The sequence below is a fragment of the Coffea arabica genome, chromosome 2e (assembly GCF_036785885.1).
Source record: "Coffea arabica cultivar ET-39 chromosome 2e, Coffea Arabica ET-39 HiFi, whole genome shotgun sequence".
Taxonomy (NCBI): Eukaryota; Viridiplantae; Streptophyta; class Magnoliopsida; order Gentianales; family Rubiaceae; genus Coffea; species Coffea arabica.
Genome location: NC_092313.1, coordinates 16,403,647 through 16,418,503, shown reverse-complemented (window position 1 = coordinate 16,418,503; position 14,857 = coordinate 16,403,647). Strand labels below are relative to the sequence as shown.

Here is a 14,857-nt window from a genome sequence, read left to right as displayed (position 1 = left end):
TCATTATGTATTTAATGTTTGAGTGGATGAAATGGTGTGACAATTTTTGAATCATTGGATTAAATTTAGGATTAATTTTTCCTATAATGACAGTGTATACACTATTAGCGTTGAAAATTTGAATTTGAAATTCAACTTTTGCACAAATATCATGAATCTAACGATGATAGTGTATACACCATCAGTGTGGAAAGATTTACTCTTAAATCTATCCAAATTTTTGTTGATTCAGAATTATTTCACGTCTTGATAATCTGTCCCTATAATGGTTATGGAAAAAATTTGCTCCTAATTTTGTTGAAATTTTACACAACCAAATAAATGATTCCATTCATGGAACTCCGTTTGCAGAGGTAACTGCTCTTGAAAATTTGTATTTGCCTTTGGTCTTGTCTTGTACTTGACTGATGATCAAAACATTCAAAATGTTGATTAATTAATTAATATTAACTTGCCATTACGTCAAAACACAGGTTGCATTTAGATCGGAAGTTTATTAAAAAATTAGTTTTTTTTCTTCAACAAAGGCCCTGTTTGGAAGCTAGTTTTTTGGGTAAGTTTTTTACCTACAAGTTTTTTAACAACTTTTGCTACAGGAACCCAAAAAACTTCTCAAAATTTTTTACCTACACACTTCAAAATACACAAAACACACACAAATTCCTCCACCATCCCAACCCAATACACAAAACACACATAAAAAAAATTCCCTTCCCTTTGGCTTTCTTCTTCCTCTACCATCCCAACCCAGTCCACCACCTCCGTCGCCGACCACCACCACCTCCGGCGCCATTTTTTTTTTTTTTTTTGCCTTTCTCCCTCTCCCTGCCATCCTCCTCCTTTACCCAATTTGACTGCCTTCCTCTTTTTTTTTTTTGTGTGTCCCCCGCAACCCTCCCCCTCCCGCGACCAGATCTGGTCCCATGACCAGATCGCAAAAGTGGAGGGGAGGGGAGCTGCGATCTGTTCGCGCGAGGGCGACGGGGCTGCTGAGGGTGACAGGGATAGATGAGGGGAGGAGAAAAAGGAGGTGGCAGGCAGCGGGGGTTGGCGAGGCAGAGGGAGAAGAGGGAGAATAGGGGCGGCGGCGGAGAGGGGAGGAGAAGAGGTGACGGGCGGAGGAGACGGGAGAGGAAAAGGGGTGGCGGGTGGCGGGGGAGAGGGGAGGAATATGGGTGGCGGGTGGCAAGGAGAGTGGAGGAAAAGGGGTGGAGAGCAGAGGGGGGTGGCGGGGGAGGGAGAAGAGGAGTGGCAGGGGAAAGAAGGGGAAGGGGAAAGGGAGGGAGGGGGAAGGGGAGAGGGAGGGTGACGGCAGAGGGCGGGGGAGAGGTAGGGGGTGCTGTGTTGCTGCGGGGAGGGGGGCTGGTAACGGGGAAGGGGGAAGGGAAGGAAGAAGAAGAAGAAGAGAAGAAAGAAAAGAAAAAGAAAAGAAAGAAAAAGAAAAAGAAAAAAGAAAGAGAAAAAGAAAAAAAAAGTTTTTCCTCTTAAAAACTTCTACAAAAAAATTTTTCACTTTACAAAAAATTTTACACAAATTTTTTCAAAAACTTCTACAGTGTACTACAGTAAAGTTTTAGACAAACTCCCAAAAAACTCAGGTTCCAAACAGGCCCAAAATCTACAATAACCTCAAAGAAAAACCCAAATATAAACACACCAACACCACATAATCACCTCTTTCTCCTCCTCCTACCCCACCAGAAAGTTGGCGAGCCAAAATTCATTCGGTTAATGTTATACGGGCTCATGGAATTTTTTTTTTTGTCCTATAATAAAAATTTTAAAGCAGGGAATTTCTGCAGCGTTCATTATTTCTAAAAAGTAAGGATGCGTTTGATAAAACTGAAATTTGAATTCTAAAATCTGAAGTCTAAATCTATTAAATTATTGAATTGATAAATACTAAATTTGATACATTTTAGTGTATACATTCATTGATAAGTGCATAACCTATCACTTAATTTTGGAAGTAAGTTTTACCTAAAAAATTCAATACCATTTAATTAATTCAAATGTTCTATTTTTGGTTATCAAATGCATCGAAACATAAAAAGATTTGAATCCATTAATTTTAAATGTTGAATTGAATTATCAAACGGGCTTACCCCAAACTTCCTGGTTCCGAGTTGTAAAGAGTGAAATGTAATCCTGGAAACCATCATATAAGTTAAATGTGATACCCAAACAAACAAATAGGATCAAATTACTCGAAAAAACTACTAAACTTTTCGAATAGTAGAATTTTGACAACTTAACTTTTATGAGTACGTGTTTACTCAATAAACTATTAAAAGTGTAAATTTTAAACCATTCAATATATTTTCACCGTTAAGTGTGCCAGATCTAAGGGTCACACTAGTCATAAAACAACCAAATTTAACAGACTTAACGGTGGAAACCAATAAACCAACTTCCTTTAGTGGAGTTGGCCACCACATTAATTGTGGGGTGGGAGATCAAGGGTTCAAACCTTGCCTCCCATCAATGTCCCTCAATATGAGGTTTGTTTTAAATCCATACGGGTGTGTGGTGCACCTGTCTGGTCTGATAGTGGTTCAGTCCCCATCAGGTTCCCCCGGCTCAGTTGGACCACCCCATAGAGTAGGTTTCCCCTCCCCTTAGGAGTAGGGGTGGCCTAGGCTAGATTAGATATGCCGTTAAGCTAAAAAAAAAAAAAAAAAAAAACGGTGGAAACCAATAGAATAGTCCAAAATTTACACTTTTGATAATTTAGTGACTAAATACTTACTCCTAAAAATTGAGTGACCAAAACAGTGTGTTTGGATAGAGTATTATTTAAAATATTATTTAGAACAATTACTGTAATATTTTTTTGTGATGTGGTATATATGAAATAAAAGATAATTAAAAATATAAAAAAATGGATTAAAAAATGTATTTATGATACAAGCGAAATATTATATGAAATAAATCAGCAATCTAAACACACTATAATTATTTGAAAATTTTAATGGCTACCCGAATACTTTGCTCAACAAAGAAAACAAGAATGGGAATTGAGTTCGTAAATTTTCTTTCGAATTTTGATTGAAACTAGCTGTTCAGGAAGCCAAACTGTCACACTCAACTGAGGAGTAGCTACAAAGCTACTGCTCTTAGCAAAACAGACCAGTTCAACCCAAAATAGGCAACATGAAACACTCCACTCGATAGCTCTTATTACAAACTCATTGGCATCCTCAAATCGACGGTTTCATATTAACTAACGGATCTTAAAATTTCTGTCACGAAGCTTTGACAGGGTGCTAGATGTGGAAGAGAGAATAGATGTCGTAGGGTTACGACGAATAGCAAGAGGAAGCTACGATGGAAATCGGAGAAAAGAAAGACTATAATAGAAGTGAAGAAATTTTATGCTGCGATAAAATAGACAGACACCCTTCCCTCTTTGGTGAAGACATCTGTAGAGACATAACTTTGTTTGGATTGTGAATTATTAGAGATATTTTTACTGTAGCACTTTTTGTGATGTGATGTATATGAGATAAAAAGGTAATTAAAAAGATAAAAAAGTGTGTTGAAAATTGTAATGATGATGTAAGCAAATATATTTTGATAAATAAACCGCAATCCAAACAAACCATCTTGCCAAGTTTCACCTTTTCATTCATCTACAGCGCTCAGACAAAAGCCAGAATATGAAAGTTTTTTGAATAATAAATACTGCAATGCGACTACAAATAACAACATATCAATCACTACGCTAAGCAGATGATACTTTTAGTCGGTACAAAATCACTTGGTTTTACACCCCCCATGCCAGTACAAAAAGCACAGCTAATTAACTTTAAGCAGAAGATTGCTCCATTGGACCAAAATGAAAGGGCGCAAGAAACAATGGCTGCTAATATCATCAAGTAACCAGGCAGAAATAAAATCTACATTTTCAAATTCATGTCCAATTTTTAATGTCAATACAAATCGCATTTAGTGAAATATCAGTACCAATCTTCCTTTTTTTTTTTGTGGTCCTTCTCCTTCTTGTACTTTTTCTCCTTTACTGCCTCCCTCCTAGTCCTGCAGATTCCTTCTCTGTAAAATCCACTAACCCGTAGCAGAGGAACCAGACAACTTCAGTCAGCCCGGGAACTACTGCCACTAACAGGTTTCTTTCCCGTGTATTTCTGAGATACAAAAACCACAACCAATTTGGGTATTAATACAAGAAAGCCCAAAATCTATCAGCAGAAGACAAGTTTCGCTAATTTGGATTTTTCAGATAAATGCAATAAAGATGTTATTTAGATAAAAAGATACAAATCACCTGCTTCCCGATGTTAAATGGGATGTATTTGTATTTTATCATGTGCATGATTTGGCGCTTCATCGTCAGGACAAAAAGTACAAGCCAGTAGCACAACAGTATGGGCCAAAAGACAGGGACATCAAATATGGAGAAAAAGGTCATGCCAAATGCCACGCAAAAAGCCTTGGTGATTGCATACCTGGCAGCACAAACACACATTGGAAAAGTTAACTCCATGGTTATGTCACAGAAAAAAGTAGTCAACTTGATGATTAATAAAACTTCGTACGAATAAAGCCCCTATCTCGATTCACATCAGATGCGCACTATGACCTTATCTGTACATTATCATAAAATGCATTAAGTTTCCATACAATAGTGTACCATCAACCAGAAATACAGCTTTAAAATGTGGTATATATGGTCAACTTTTAGCTCTAGATGAAGCATTAAAAGGTTGGGCACGCTCAACCATGTGCCATTTGGCAAGGATTACGTCAGATATAGAAATAGCAAAGACCACTATAGAATGGGAGCAATAAAAACCAAATTAAGCTCATAAATGTCAAAAAATGAAGTAAATCTAACTCAGAATCTTTTCATCAATTTGATTCTATATAAACAATCCCCCTTGTGATGAATATATACCAGGTTATCAAACAGGGGTAGGACTAAGTTGCTAGGTTTTAAACATGGTCGATGTGCTCAAATACAAAGAGGATGTAACCATAAAACATGAAGGAACTTATAAACCAGAGGATGAAGAAGGAAAAGATCTATTGGTCAGTATCCACCGCAATATAAAGATCAACAACTGACCATTACGCCAATTGCAGAGACTTATGGTGTCACCAGAACATCTCTAAGCTCCTTATATTCTGGTTGAATAATAGAAAGAAGCTTCTCAATTTCAGAAGGTCACAACAATGACACGTTCTGGGATCAATTGAATTAAATGGAACAATATGAAATAACAATGTGCTTCTAAAAACTCAAGAATACTGCAACAGTTAGACAAAAATACCTATTGAAGTTTGAATACAACCATCTTTTCAAAGACTGCTTCTTGTATCAAAATGTCTGAAAATAATCTTAGTAAAGTAACATGTATCAAAATATTTTCCAATCAACAAATGATTTAAATCACATGTTAAACACATAAAAAACTACCAGAGAATCATTTCGTAAATAATCACACAAACACTTTAGCTTGCAACTGTCCAAGTAACTGAAGCTAGCTTTCTTCATTATAACCAAATAAAATATACGTTACTAGAAGCCTTGAAAAAACGATTTTCTAACTGCAAGATCAATAAAAATTGGCAATAGCATCTAACTGATAAAGAAAAAGAGAAGGGGGAAAAATTTAACAACAACAATGTGCAAGTACGATGATAATACACCATTCAAGTCAGCTGAATTAATATCCAGTCATTTGGTTGTCTGTTCAAGAAAGAAATGAAGTTTTGTATTGTGATTAGAAATAGACTAACATTTGATATCTTTCGAAATCATCAACACAATTAAACTTTTGCAAAATGCATTTGCAAACCTTGTAAAGAATCCAAAGCAACAAACCCTTGGAAAAAATAACAGAGGAAATTAATCCAATTAATGAAAGGAAAAGTACCAGAACTTAAACTCTGGAAGACGGCGAATAAATGGCTTGAACTCATCAGAACCCTTTGTTGGCAACAAAGGCCCATCAGAAGGCTCCATCTCGGGGTCAACAAGGGGCGACAAAAATCCTATGAGCAAATTCAGGATATAGATTCCCAAACCATAGGTAACAATGTAGAAGCCTTGAATGTAATAAACTCGCAGAGCATAAAGAACTAATAGAACACAAGTTCCAATCCATCTATAAACAGCATGCGGAGTAGATTTGTCCAGGTAATACTGGAAAAGTTTCCATACTTCATGACCCCTTTGATTCAGCGATGCAGCTGCACCTGAGACACCATCGCCTCCAACACCCTCCATGATTATTCACCTTTGTGATCCTACAAATCCAACAGAAGATGCCAAAGAGGTCAACCAGCTATAGTTCCAAAAAAGAATGAACCTTCGCAATCCCAGGCCTCCAAATGCCCACGTGTTACCCACATATGCACATACTCTAACCATCACATACACACATCATTAAGCATGTTTCCAATCCTCATAGCAAACAGATAGAAAGAATGTCAGACTAGTTAAAAACACAAAAACAAAAACCTAGATGCCTTAAAAACACAAAAACAAAACCTGGATACCTTAAAAACTGTCATTCCAGAGTGACTTGTACCATTTCCCACAATTATAAATGTGTATTTAATTTAAGCATCTAGTCCTGCACGTGCATCATGTGTATCAGATGATTCCAAACAATTTCAAATACTTCCTTAATTACATGCATTTATTACCGTACACCTAAGCCAAAATACATTACTCAACCTACAGAAGTCATTAAATTTCTGAACTCCTAGACTGAGACACCATTCTGGATAAGGAAATACATGATCTCACCCCATCCTAGCACTTCATGCAATTTTACTCGGACCTTTCAAACATTTAACCGCATTTTCTTATTTGTTTATTTCTCCTTTGATGAAATGTGCATCCATATAACAGAACCTAATGCACAAAAGTAAACTTTCCCCAAACAATTATCAGAAAAAATTTTCATTAATACGTTGCCACAGAAGTATTATTTTCAAAGATTCCTCTTTCCTCACGGAATAAGAAATATTGGCAGAAACTCGACTAGTTTCATTATCAATAAAGTACTTGGAAAAATGCATTGAATAATGAATTTTGAGAGAGAAAGCATAAAACTAATTCCAATTAACAAGAAACAGATTCATTTTTCATCAACAAAATAATGACTGGAATTAAAAGGGAAATGACAAACAAAGATTCATCCTTGAGTTTGCCCACCTTCTACTCCCATTTTTATACAATTAACCAATTCCCCAGCCCCCTCCCCCGGGTCAAGCACTTCCAAATAATAACTCTGAAGCAACAATATAGTCCACCCAAGCCTCCAATGTGGTTTGTAGGTCAAAGGGCTAATAGCTTATAAAATCCGAGTCGAGTCAATGACTTTTTCACCGACCACTTATTCCCCGGTCCTCCATCAAATTCATATGATCATAAACATGAACAAAACCCTAATGTAAGAATCGAAGACCAAGTACAAGCAGATCTGGAAGAAACTAATCCCCAAAACCCTAATCGTGAACTAAAAAAGGATCATGACGTATATATACAAGCATGTTATCACAATAGGAAAGAGACCGTGCGACAAATTTAGCTACCAAAATCAGGGAAAAATAAAGGGCGGGGGTGGGTGAGTTTTACCTTCGGTGGCCGTAAAACTAGCGAAAAATTTGAACAGGCGGCGGAAGCGAAATCAAGGAAGGGATCTGTTTGGTGGGGGGCGCAATGGAGCGAGGACCTGATCTTTGGCAGATTTGTAATTTAATTTTCGCCGTGTTTTAAGAATTTGGATTGGATGTGCTTTGGCTGGCTATATTATCATATGCTTTGGTTACCGGGCGAGTCGGCAGATAGCGAGAAACAAAACTACGTATCACACTACTGTACGTCTCCCGACGACGTAGAGAATGTGCTTTGTTCGTTGTACATTTTTGTCATTCTCCTTCAGCTGGTTTTTCCCTTTTTTTTTTTTGGGTCTTTTTTTTTTTTTTTTTACATTTGACTAATTTTTTTCCGAGTATTATATATTATGGCGGAGCTACGTTCCTACTGTGAAGTGGTGCAATAGTTCGTTCTAAAAATTAAAAAAAAAAAAAAAAGTGGTGCAATAGTTAAGAAATATTCTACGTCCTTCAGTTTAAAAGGTCAAATTCTTTTTTCCCATTAAAGTGTCATCAATGTTTAATTTAAAATAGGTTCAAATTTTTTATTAAGGGCAATAAAAAAAACTTAGTTTTTAGGGTGTCAATCTAAATTGTGGAGGGAATATATAAAACTTAGGAGAATAATGTATAAGAAAAAGGAATTTTCTTAAACCTAAGGGGACAATGCAACTAAAATGAGAGAATTTTATAAAATTCAGGAGGTGTAAGTAAACGTTGTACATACTAAAAAATCTTAAAATATTTCTAGGTCATTGTATAATTTTATCAAATATGAGGGCTCTAACTCCCATGTGGCTTCGCCCCTTATTGTGTGTGCAGTAACAGTTTCAAAATTAAAACACGGCAAAAAAAAAAAATCAATAAAAGTTTGGCAAGCCTTCCCAATATTGAGTCATGGCCAGTAATAGGCAAATTAACACACAAGTTTGACAAATTATTCGCCAGCATGTTTTTACCCAATAAGCTTTTTCGTATTTCCTTTTTCTTTTTCTGTTCATTGCAACTCGCTTCACTTCTCAGTAACGTGCAAATGGCTAGAGGAGAAGAGAGAAGGGCGTCAATAATATATAGTTAATTCCACTTTACACCCTTTAATTATATTTAAATTTTTACTTTAGTCCTTAAATTTAAAAATGGGACACTTTAATCCCTAAATTATAAAATTTATCCCACTTAAATAACATTTATTAACAAAGTGAGACAAATTTTATGCCAGAGTGATATTCTTTAGGAACTAAATTGGAACAAGTTTTATACATTAGGGATTAAAATATATAAATTATATATTTTAGGAACTTAAGTACAATAAATTTTATAATTTAGGAACTAAAGTGTTCCACTTTGAAATTTAAGGACCAAAGTGAGAATTCAAATATAGTAAAATGGTGCAAAGTGGATTTAACCTTAAAAAAATATTTGAAAATCAAGAAAGTTAAGTACTACTATTAAATAACAAAAAAAAAAAAAAAACTCACGTCAAGCTCGAATTCAACTCTTTCGTAATGTAATGATATTAATAGTTTCATAAATTCATAGTTACAATGCGGGCCAAAAAAAAAAGGAAATTGGTGATGAAGTTGGGCAAATATCATGGCATTTGAGTTGGGATTTTTGTTATGACCCGCCTCAAGGTTTGCGCTGGCAGTTGGTGGGGGTGAGAGTTTGTAAATTGCAATGATGGATGGTCATCAGTTTCGGGCAATAGTTATTTGATCGCTCCAAATTTAGGCCCATGATGTTGGAATAGTAAGGTTGACAAGTGAAGGCCCAACACGATCCCCCTGTAGCCTAGTTGGACCTGCGAGTTTGATCCAGAAACTCCCCCTCATCTTCCTCATCAGCTATCATCAGATTCAGCTGCCTGTTCTTGCACTGGTGTCCTATCCCAAAACATTCCCCACACTTGAAGCACAGTCTATTAGTCTTTTGAAATTGAATTTCTTGTGGAGATATTTTCCTAGTTGGCGTGGCTGAATTACTTTCACCTTTAAATGCATTGGATTGAGGAATTTTATAGGCATTGGGAACAGCAGTAGTACTCTTGTATAGGCCAAACTTAGGGTCAACAGGTGATTTTGCTATCAGTTTAGCAGACTTATGTTGTAGTTTCAAGGCTTCCTCCTATAGTCGAGCTAATTCCATGGCATCAGATACTTTGCATCCTACACAAATAGGAAGCCTCTACTTGTCCAAGCTCGCAGTATCGCAGCCTCTTTTGTTATAGTATTTTTGAAGAATTTTGAGGTTGTGATTTGTTCCCCACAGAGGAATAAGATGATGACTTTTCCTTGCTGAGAGGTTCACCAGCTTCCTTTTGTGTTTTCATTTACATCGGATTCAGAACAAATTCAGTTTCATTTCAACCATGAGGGTTTAAAATTAATAACATTATGAGACTATAATCATAATTTCAATAGCGCCTTAGTTGAGAATTGAGATATACCGCCATTGTAACTTTGCGATATAATCTATGAGCTAAACAAATATACTTGTCTGCATCGGCGGAGCCACCAGAGGACAGGGTGGCGGCCACCCCCCCCCCCCCCGGGTTTTGACATATACCTCTTGGCCCCTAGATAATTTTGAAATTTTACACTGAAAGTCTTCTTTCCAAAAATTCAATTCCTTCTCTACCTAATTTTTAACTCATACTTCAATACTTGTGATCTTGCTATTTAGTTAATTTATTTATAAAATTTAACTTGTTATTAACTTTTTTAGCATGACACATTAAGTTATTAAAAATCAATCTATTATGTCAACAAAAATTTCTTTGAAACTAAACTGCTTATAAATTTCAATTAATTATTGCATTGTAATTTATTCTTGATCTTTCAACTTTAATATTTAAGTTTTTGGTTCTACATACTGTATGTATGATCTTTTGTATATAATACAAACTAATAAAATTCATATAATTTTAAAATTCTCTTCACAAATATATAAAATCAAGATTTATATCTAATTAGTAATGTTATTTTTCTACTTCCATTTTGCACTATGTGTGATTGTTTTTCAAAGTTTAAACTATGGAATGGTCAAGTTGTACCTTTTCCTTTTAAGGTTATTGTGACAGCCCCACTTTCCTCTAGAGCATACCCCAAGAGTTAGCGAACTACCTGTCCAACTCTCGTCAGGATTCACTAATCCAAATATTCTTAGAAGGCACTAAAATGAACAAGTAACTTCAAAACATTTCAATCCAACTATATACAATAGAACCATTAACGATTCAAACTTACAGTACAAGCAAAAATGTTCAATCTTACGCGAATACATGCAAGATTTGCTAATACAAAGGAGTTTTAAAAGAAACGCTTAAAGACTAGTGCTAGCTCAAACTTTTTCCAAAATTTTCGACCAAAGTTTTCGCCCCTAAAAGGAAAATAAGGATAACGGAATGAGTTTTCGTTTAATGAGGTACCATAGGGTCACACAATCGAAAATCACATAGTTCGGACTTTAAACTATCAAATATAAGCACCAGCTAGGGAGATAAGTAAACACCACAACTAACACAAAGCGATTCAAGTAAAAGGATACAGTTGACTCTCAGGAGCCAAATTCCCAGTCACAGTAATTTGATCCAAACCCGTTGACACTCCGTCAACATTTAGAGAAGCAGTAACATTGACCGTAGATCCCCACTTTACCATAGTTTCTGTCCACCAATCATACCTCTTATCGGATCCGAATACCAAACAGAAATAGTGATGGTAATACTCGAATATACCAACTATGAAAAGAATTCAGTACTTAGTGAATCAGTGACAGTTTTTCTCATGACCCGTCAATCTATCTCGACCAAATTCTTGTTGGTTCGATTCGATTAACTACTAATGAGATTTGGGTCCAAATTCACAGTGTGATCGTTGGATATGATATTCCAAACGACGTTAAATTCATGCACAAGTAACATATTTCAAATGAACAGTAGACCAGTCAAACAGTCAAGTGGGATCGAGTGTCATAAAATACACACTTGTCCAACTTAGATTAAACCAAAACCACAGTCATACAAATCATAAATCTCAATCACAAAGTAGTTTACTTAAACAACAAGTCATGCAAGTGGTACACTCACCGTTTCAAAGTAGAGCAACGCTAAACGTTTGTCCCTCGGTGGTTCTCGTATTCACCGTCAAACCCTAAAAATAACCAAGACAAAATATCATGGTCCAACCATTCAAAACTTTGGTGAACCAAAAAAAATCCAAATAGATATTAGGGTAAAGATTCAAGTATGATTTTGGAGTGGAATGAGAGCATTTAAATCCAAGAAATATGAGTAACCAAAGAGTTCTACATTTCATTTCATTGTTGGAAATTTTCAACAGCAAAATAGTGAAGAAATCAAGGCAACTCACCCTTTTAAAGTTATTGGATTCACTTCAATTCAACACACCTTTGTAGTTCAAGATGTTAGCAAGTGATATGAGTAAAATTGAGTTCAAAAGCCCATCGAATAAGGGGACTTTAAGACTAAAACAGCAGGGCAACTAAGCTGCCATCCAACCAGAATTTTTAGAAAAGAAACAAGCACAATATGTGGTTTTCACCCTTCAAAATTCATGATTTTCACTCAAGTTAAACCCATAAGAATCTTAACAAGTGGTTAGAACAAGATTTGATCGAAACTCAATATGAAAAGGTTGAAAAACAAAGTGAAATGTATCACCGTTAGGTTGGCCAACAAGCAAATTCACAACCAACGAAATTATAGAGAAACATCAATGAAACTTCTTCATTTCAACTAAAATTCAGCACATAAGTAAAACTTAAAGGTTCACAAAGCATCTTAGACAAATTTACCACAAAATCACTCCACAATCAAATAAAACCAAGATGATTCCAAATAGGACAGCATTTCCCCTATTTCTCCTTAAATTTTCCTTCAAGTTCAAGGCTTAACTACATGGCAAACCAACCTTAATCAAGACCACAAGTTATAAGTTATAAAAGGTACTTATTCTAGGCCACAAAATTAACCAAATTAGACATAAAACTAGCTCTTATACTATTATACCAAAATTGAAAATCAAACCCTAACTTGAAATTTACAAACTAAAGTTGAAAATTTCCATAGTGAAACCAAAAGTGCATACAAAAACTAGAAAATTCTCATGGCAAGACAACAAGGACATAGCAAAACTGAAATTAACATATCAAAGCTGAAATTTCTTAATCAGAGTTGGAAATTTTGATTTACTATACAAACTATGAAATTTTTCATAGAATCTACCACAACCAAATCTTAAATCTACTCATGTGCAAGATAAAAAATAAAAGATGGTTTTTAAACATAAATACCTTTAAACCTTATGAGGAAATACAACCAATAGCTTTCTTTTTTTCCAAATTTCTCCACACAAGCTCTCCTCCCTTCTTTGATATAATTTTTCATGGATTGGATTAGGATTTTAGGATGAATTTCTCTAGAATTCAAGCAAGGAATCAAGTTAGAATTTGGAGTTTTTTTCCTCTCTTTTCTTGTTAGGAGGTTCGGCCAAGGAGAAAGAAAAATGAGAAGTTTTTTGGTCAATTTTTTTTAAAATAAAGAATAAGAATGATTTTGGCCAAAATCGAGGTTCCATGGCTTTTTAACAAATGGCACTCCAAGAGCTAATCATCATTTAATTGTCTTCCAAGTACTAAAATATCTAGTTAACCTCTAATTATCTCTTAACACCTTATAAAATAATATCCCTTTGCACAAAACTCCTCATAATCTTCAAAATTTATCACACACACTTCATTATTGGGTCCAACTTCCATAATGCACTATGAACTTAACATGTACTAACATATAAAACAAAAACGATAAAAATCTTGACTCTCTTATAAAAGTATCTAAGAAATTAAAATAAATAAAGTAAAATAATGGAAAACGTATTCAAAGAAATAATATAAAATATAAAATAATTTTTAAATCCTTACAGTTGCAAAGACGAGAATATAGATAAATGAATAGTTATCTTATAACGTATTAATTAATATTTTGATTTACTAAAAATTATATTATGTACTTATTATGTTTCATTCACTTAACTTTTGTTATTGTTTTGTTTAAATAATCCAATGACGAAAAATAGAAATTTAGTTAAAAACTTTTTACTTCGAGTTATAATTAGACATCATGATTTTTTTTTTTTTTAAAAAAAGGCCACAATTCTTGAACTACACTCGTAAATTGACAAATTTCTACAAATATAAATACGTCACCCTAACTAAAAGTACATTTTGTTTTTTAAACCAAATGATTACCATAGACACCGAATTTGTGAAAGCTACCTATTAAATTACCCTAGGGTATAAAATGCAATCGGTGTAATAGCCCACGGGATTTTTTTGCTATTCATCCTATATTGCTTTATCGGTTAATGGATAATTGAAAGCCATTACGTAGGGATTTTGCTATTAAGTGCTCCAGCTAATGCATTTAATTTAATAGGCCACATGCTTACTTTTATTAAATTTCTTACTTTGGTTACGTTTTCTTATTTAATTTTGTTAATTTTTTCAATAGATGAAAAATTATTTGAGATAATTATGAAAACATTTTGAATGATGGGATGCACACGAGTTTTAAAAAATAATAAAAAAGACAAAAAGATTAATTAAAAAGTGGTTTGTAAAATTTTTTTTGGGCGTGATTCCCACTCATTAGGTTCCATACAAGGGGACGACGGGCGCAAGTCCCCAAGAGCAGGTAAAAGTCTTTTCGAACCGGGCAAATTAAGCTGTCTCTTTGCAATATACTCCCGCTAATTCAAGTTTTGTGGATTAAACTGTAATTAATGGGGAGGCTGAGTTGGTTCCCTCCCGCCTCGGCAGAAAATATAATAATTAATAGACATATAATAATAATAATAGAGTAACAGGAGAGAATGACGTGGACAAGGAAGGAGCCAAATGAGCAATTGAGGACGTGTCTGGTATAAGAAGCGAGTTCGTGGCAATCAAAACAGCCAAGCAATTTTTTATATGTTCTTTTTCTAATTATTGGGTCTCCTCGTCAGCTCCGTACTAATCTGAAATCTCCCGGCCCTGTCTCATCTTCTAAATTAGCCCTCGTCGTCCTTATCGATTGGTTTAATTTTAATAATTTAACCCTACCCTCTTTTTCTTCTGAAACACCGCACCACCACTAACCAATTCATTGGCTTATTACGACTGTTAACGGATTCCTTTGTTCTGTTGCCCTTTATTAGTTTGGCCTGTATTG

General features: G+C 35.0%; 1 protein-coding gene and 1 long non-coding RNA gene across 3 annotated transcripts; both read right to left on the bottom strand.

The window, feature by feature from the left end:
* Positions 1–3,802: 3,802 nt before the first annotated feature.
* On the bottom strand, positions 3,803–7,839 carry LOC140036758 (protein RER1A-like). The gene is made up of 4 exons (XM_072079327.1): positions 7,610–7,839; positions 5,898–6,270; positions 4,286–4,466; positions 3,803–4,145 (listed from the first exon to the last, which is right to left on the bottom strand). Exons 2-4 carry the CDS (start codon positions 6,248–6,250, stop codon positions 4,095–4,097), a joined length of 585 nt encoding a protein of 194 aa, XP_071935428.1. The 5' UTR covers positions 6,251–6,270; positions 7,610–7,839; the 3' UTR covers positions 3,803–4,094.
* A 2,967-nt stretch (positions 7,840–10,806) lies between these two features.
* LOC140037208 (uncharacterized) lies at positions 10,807–13,214 on the bottom strand. 2 transcript variants are annotated; one of them, XR_011841133.1, is made up of 3 exons: positions 12,943–13,214; positions 11,717–11,780; positions 10,807–11,293 (listed from the first exon to the last, which is right to left on the bottom strand). It is a non-coding gene; the product is annotated as an uncharacterized lncRNA (long non-coding RNA). The 2 variants fall into 2 exon arrangements; XR_011841132.1 differs by having other exon boundaries at positions 10,807–11,780.
* Between the last annotated feature and the right edge of the window lie 1,643 nt (positions 13,215–14,857).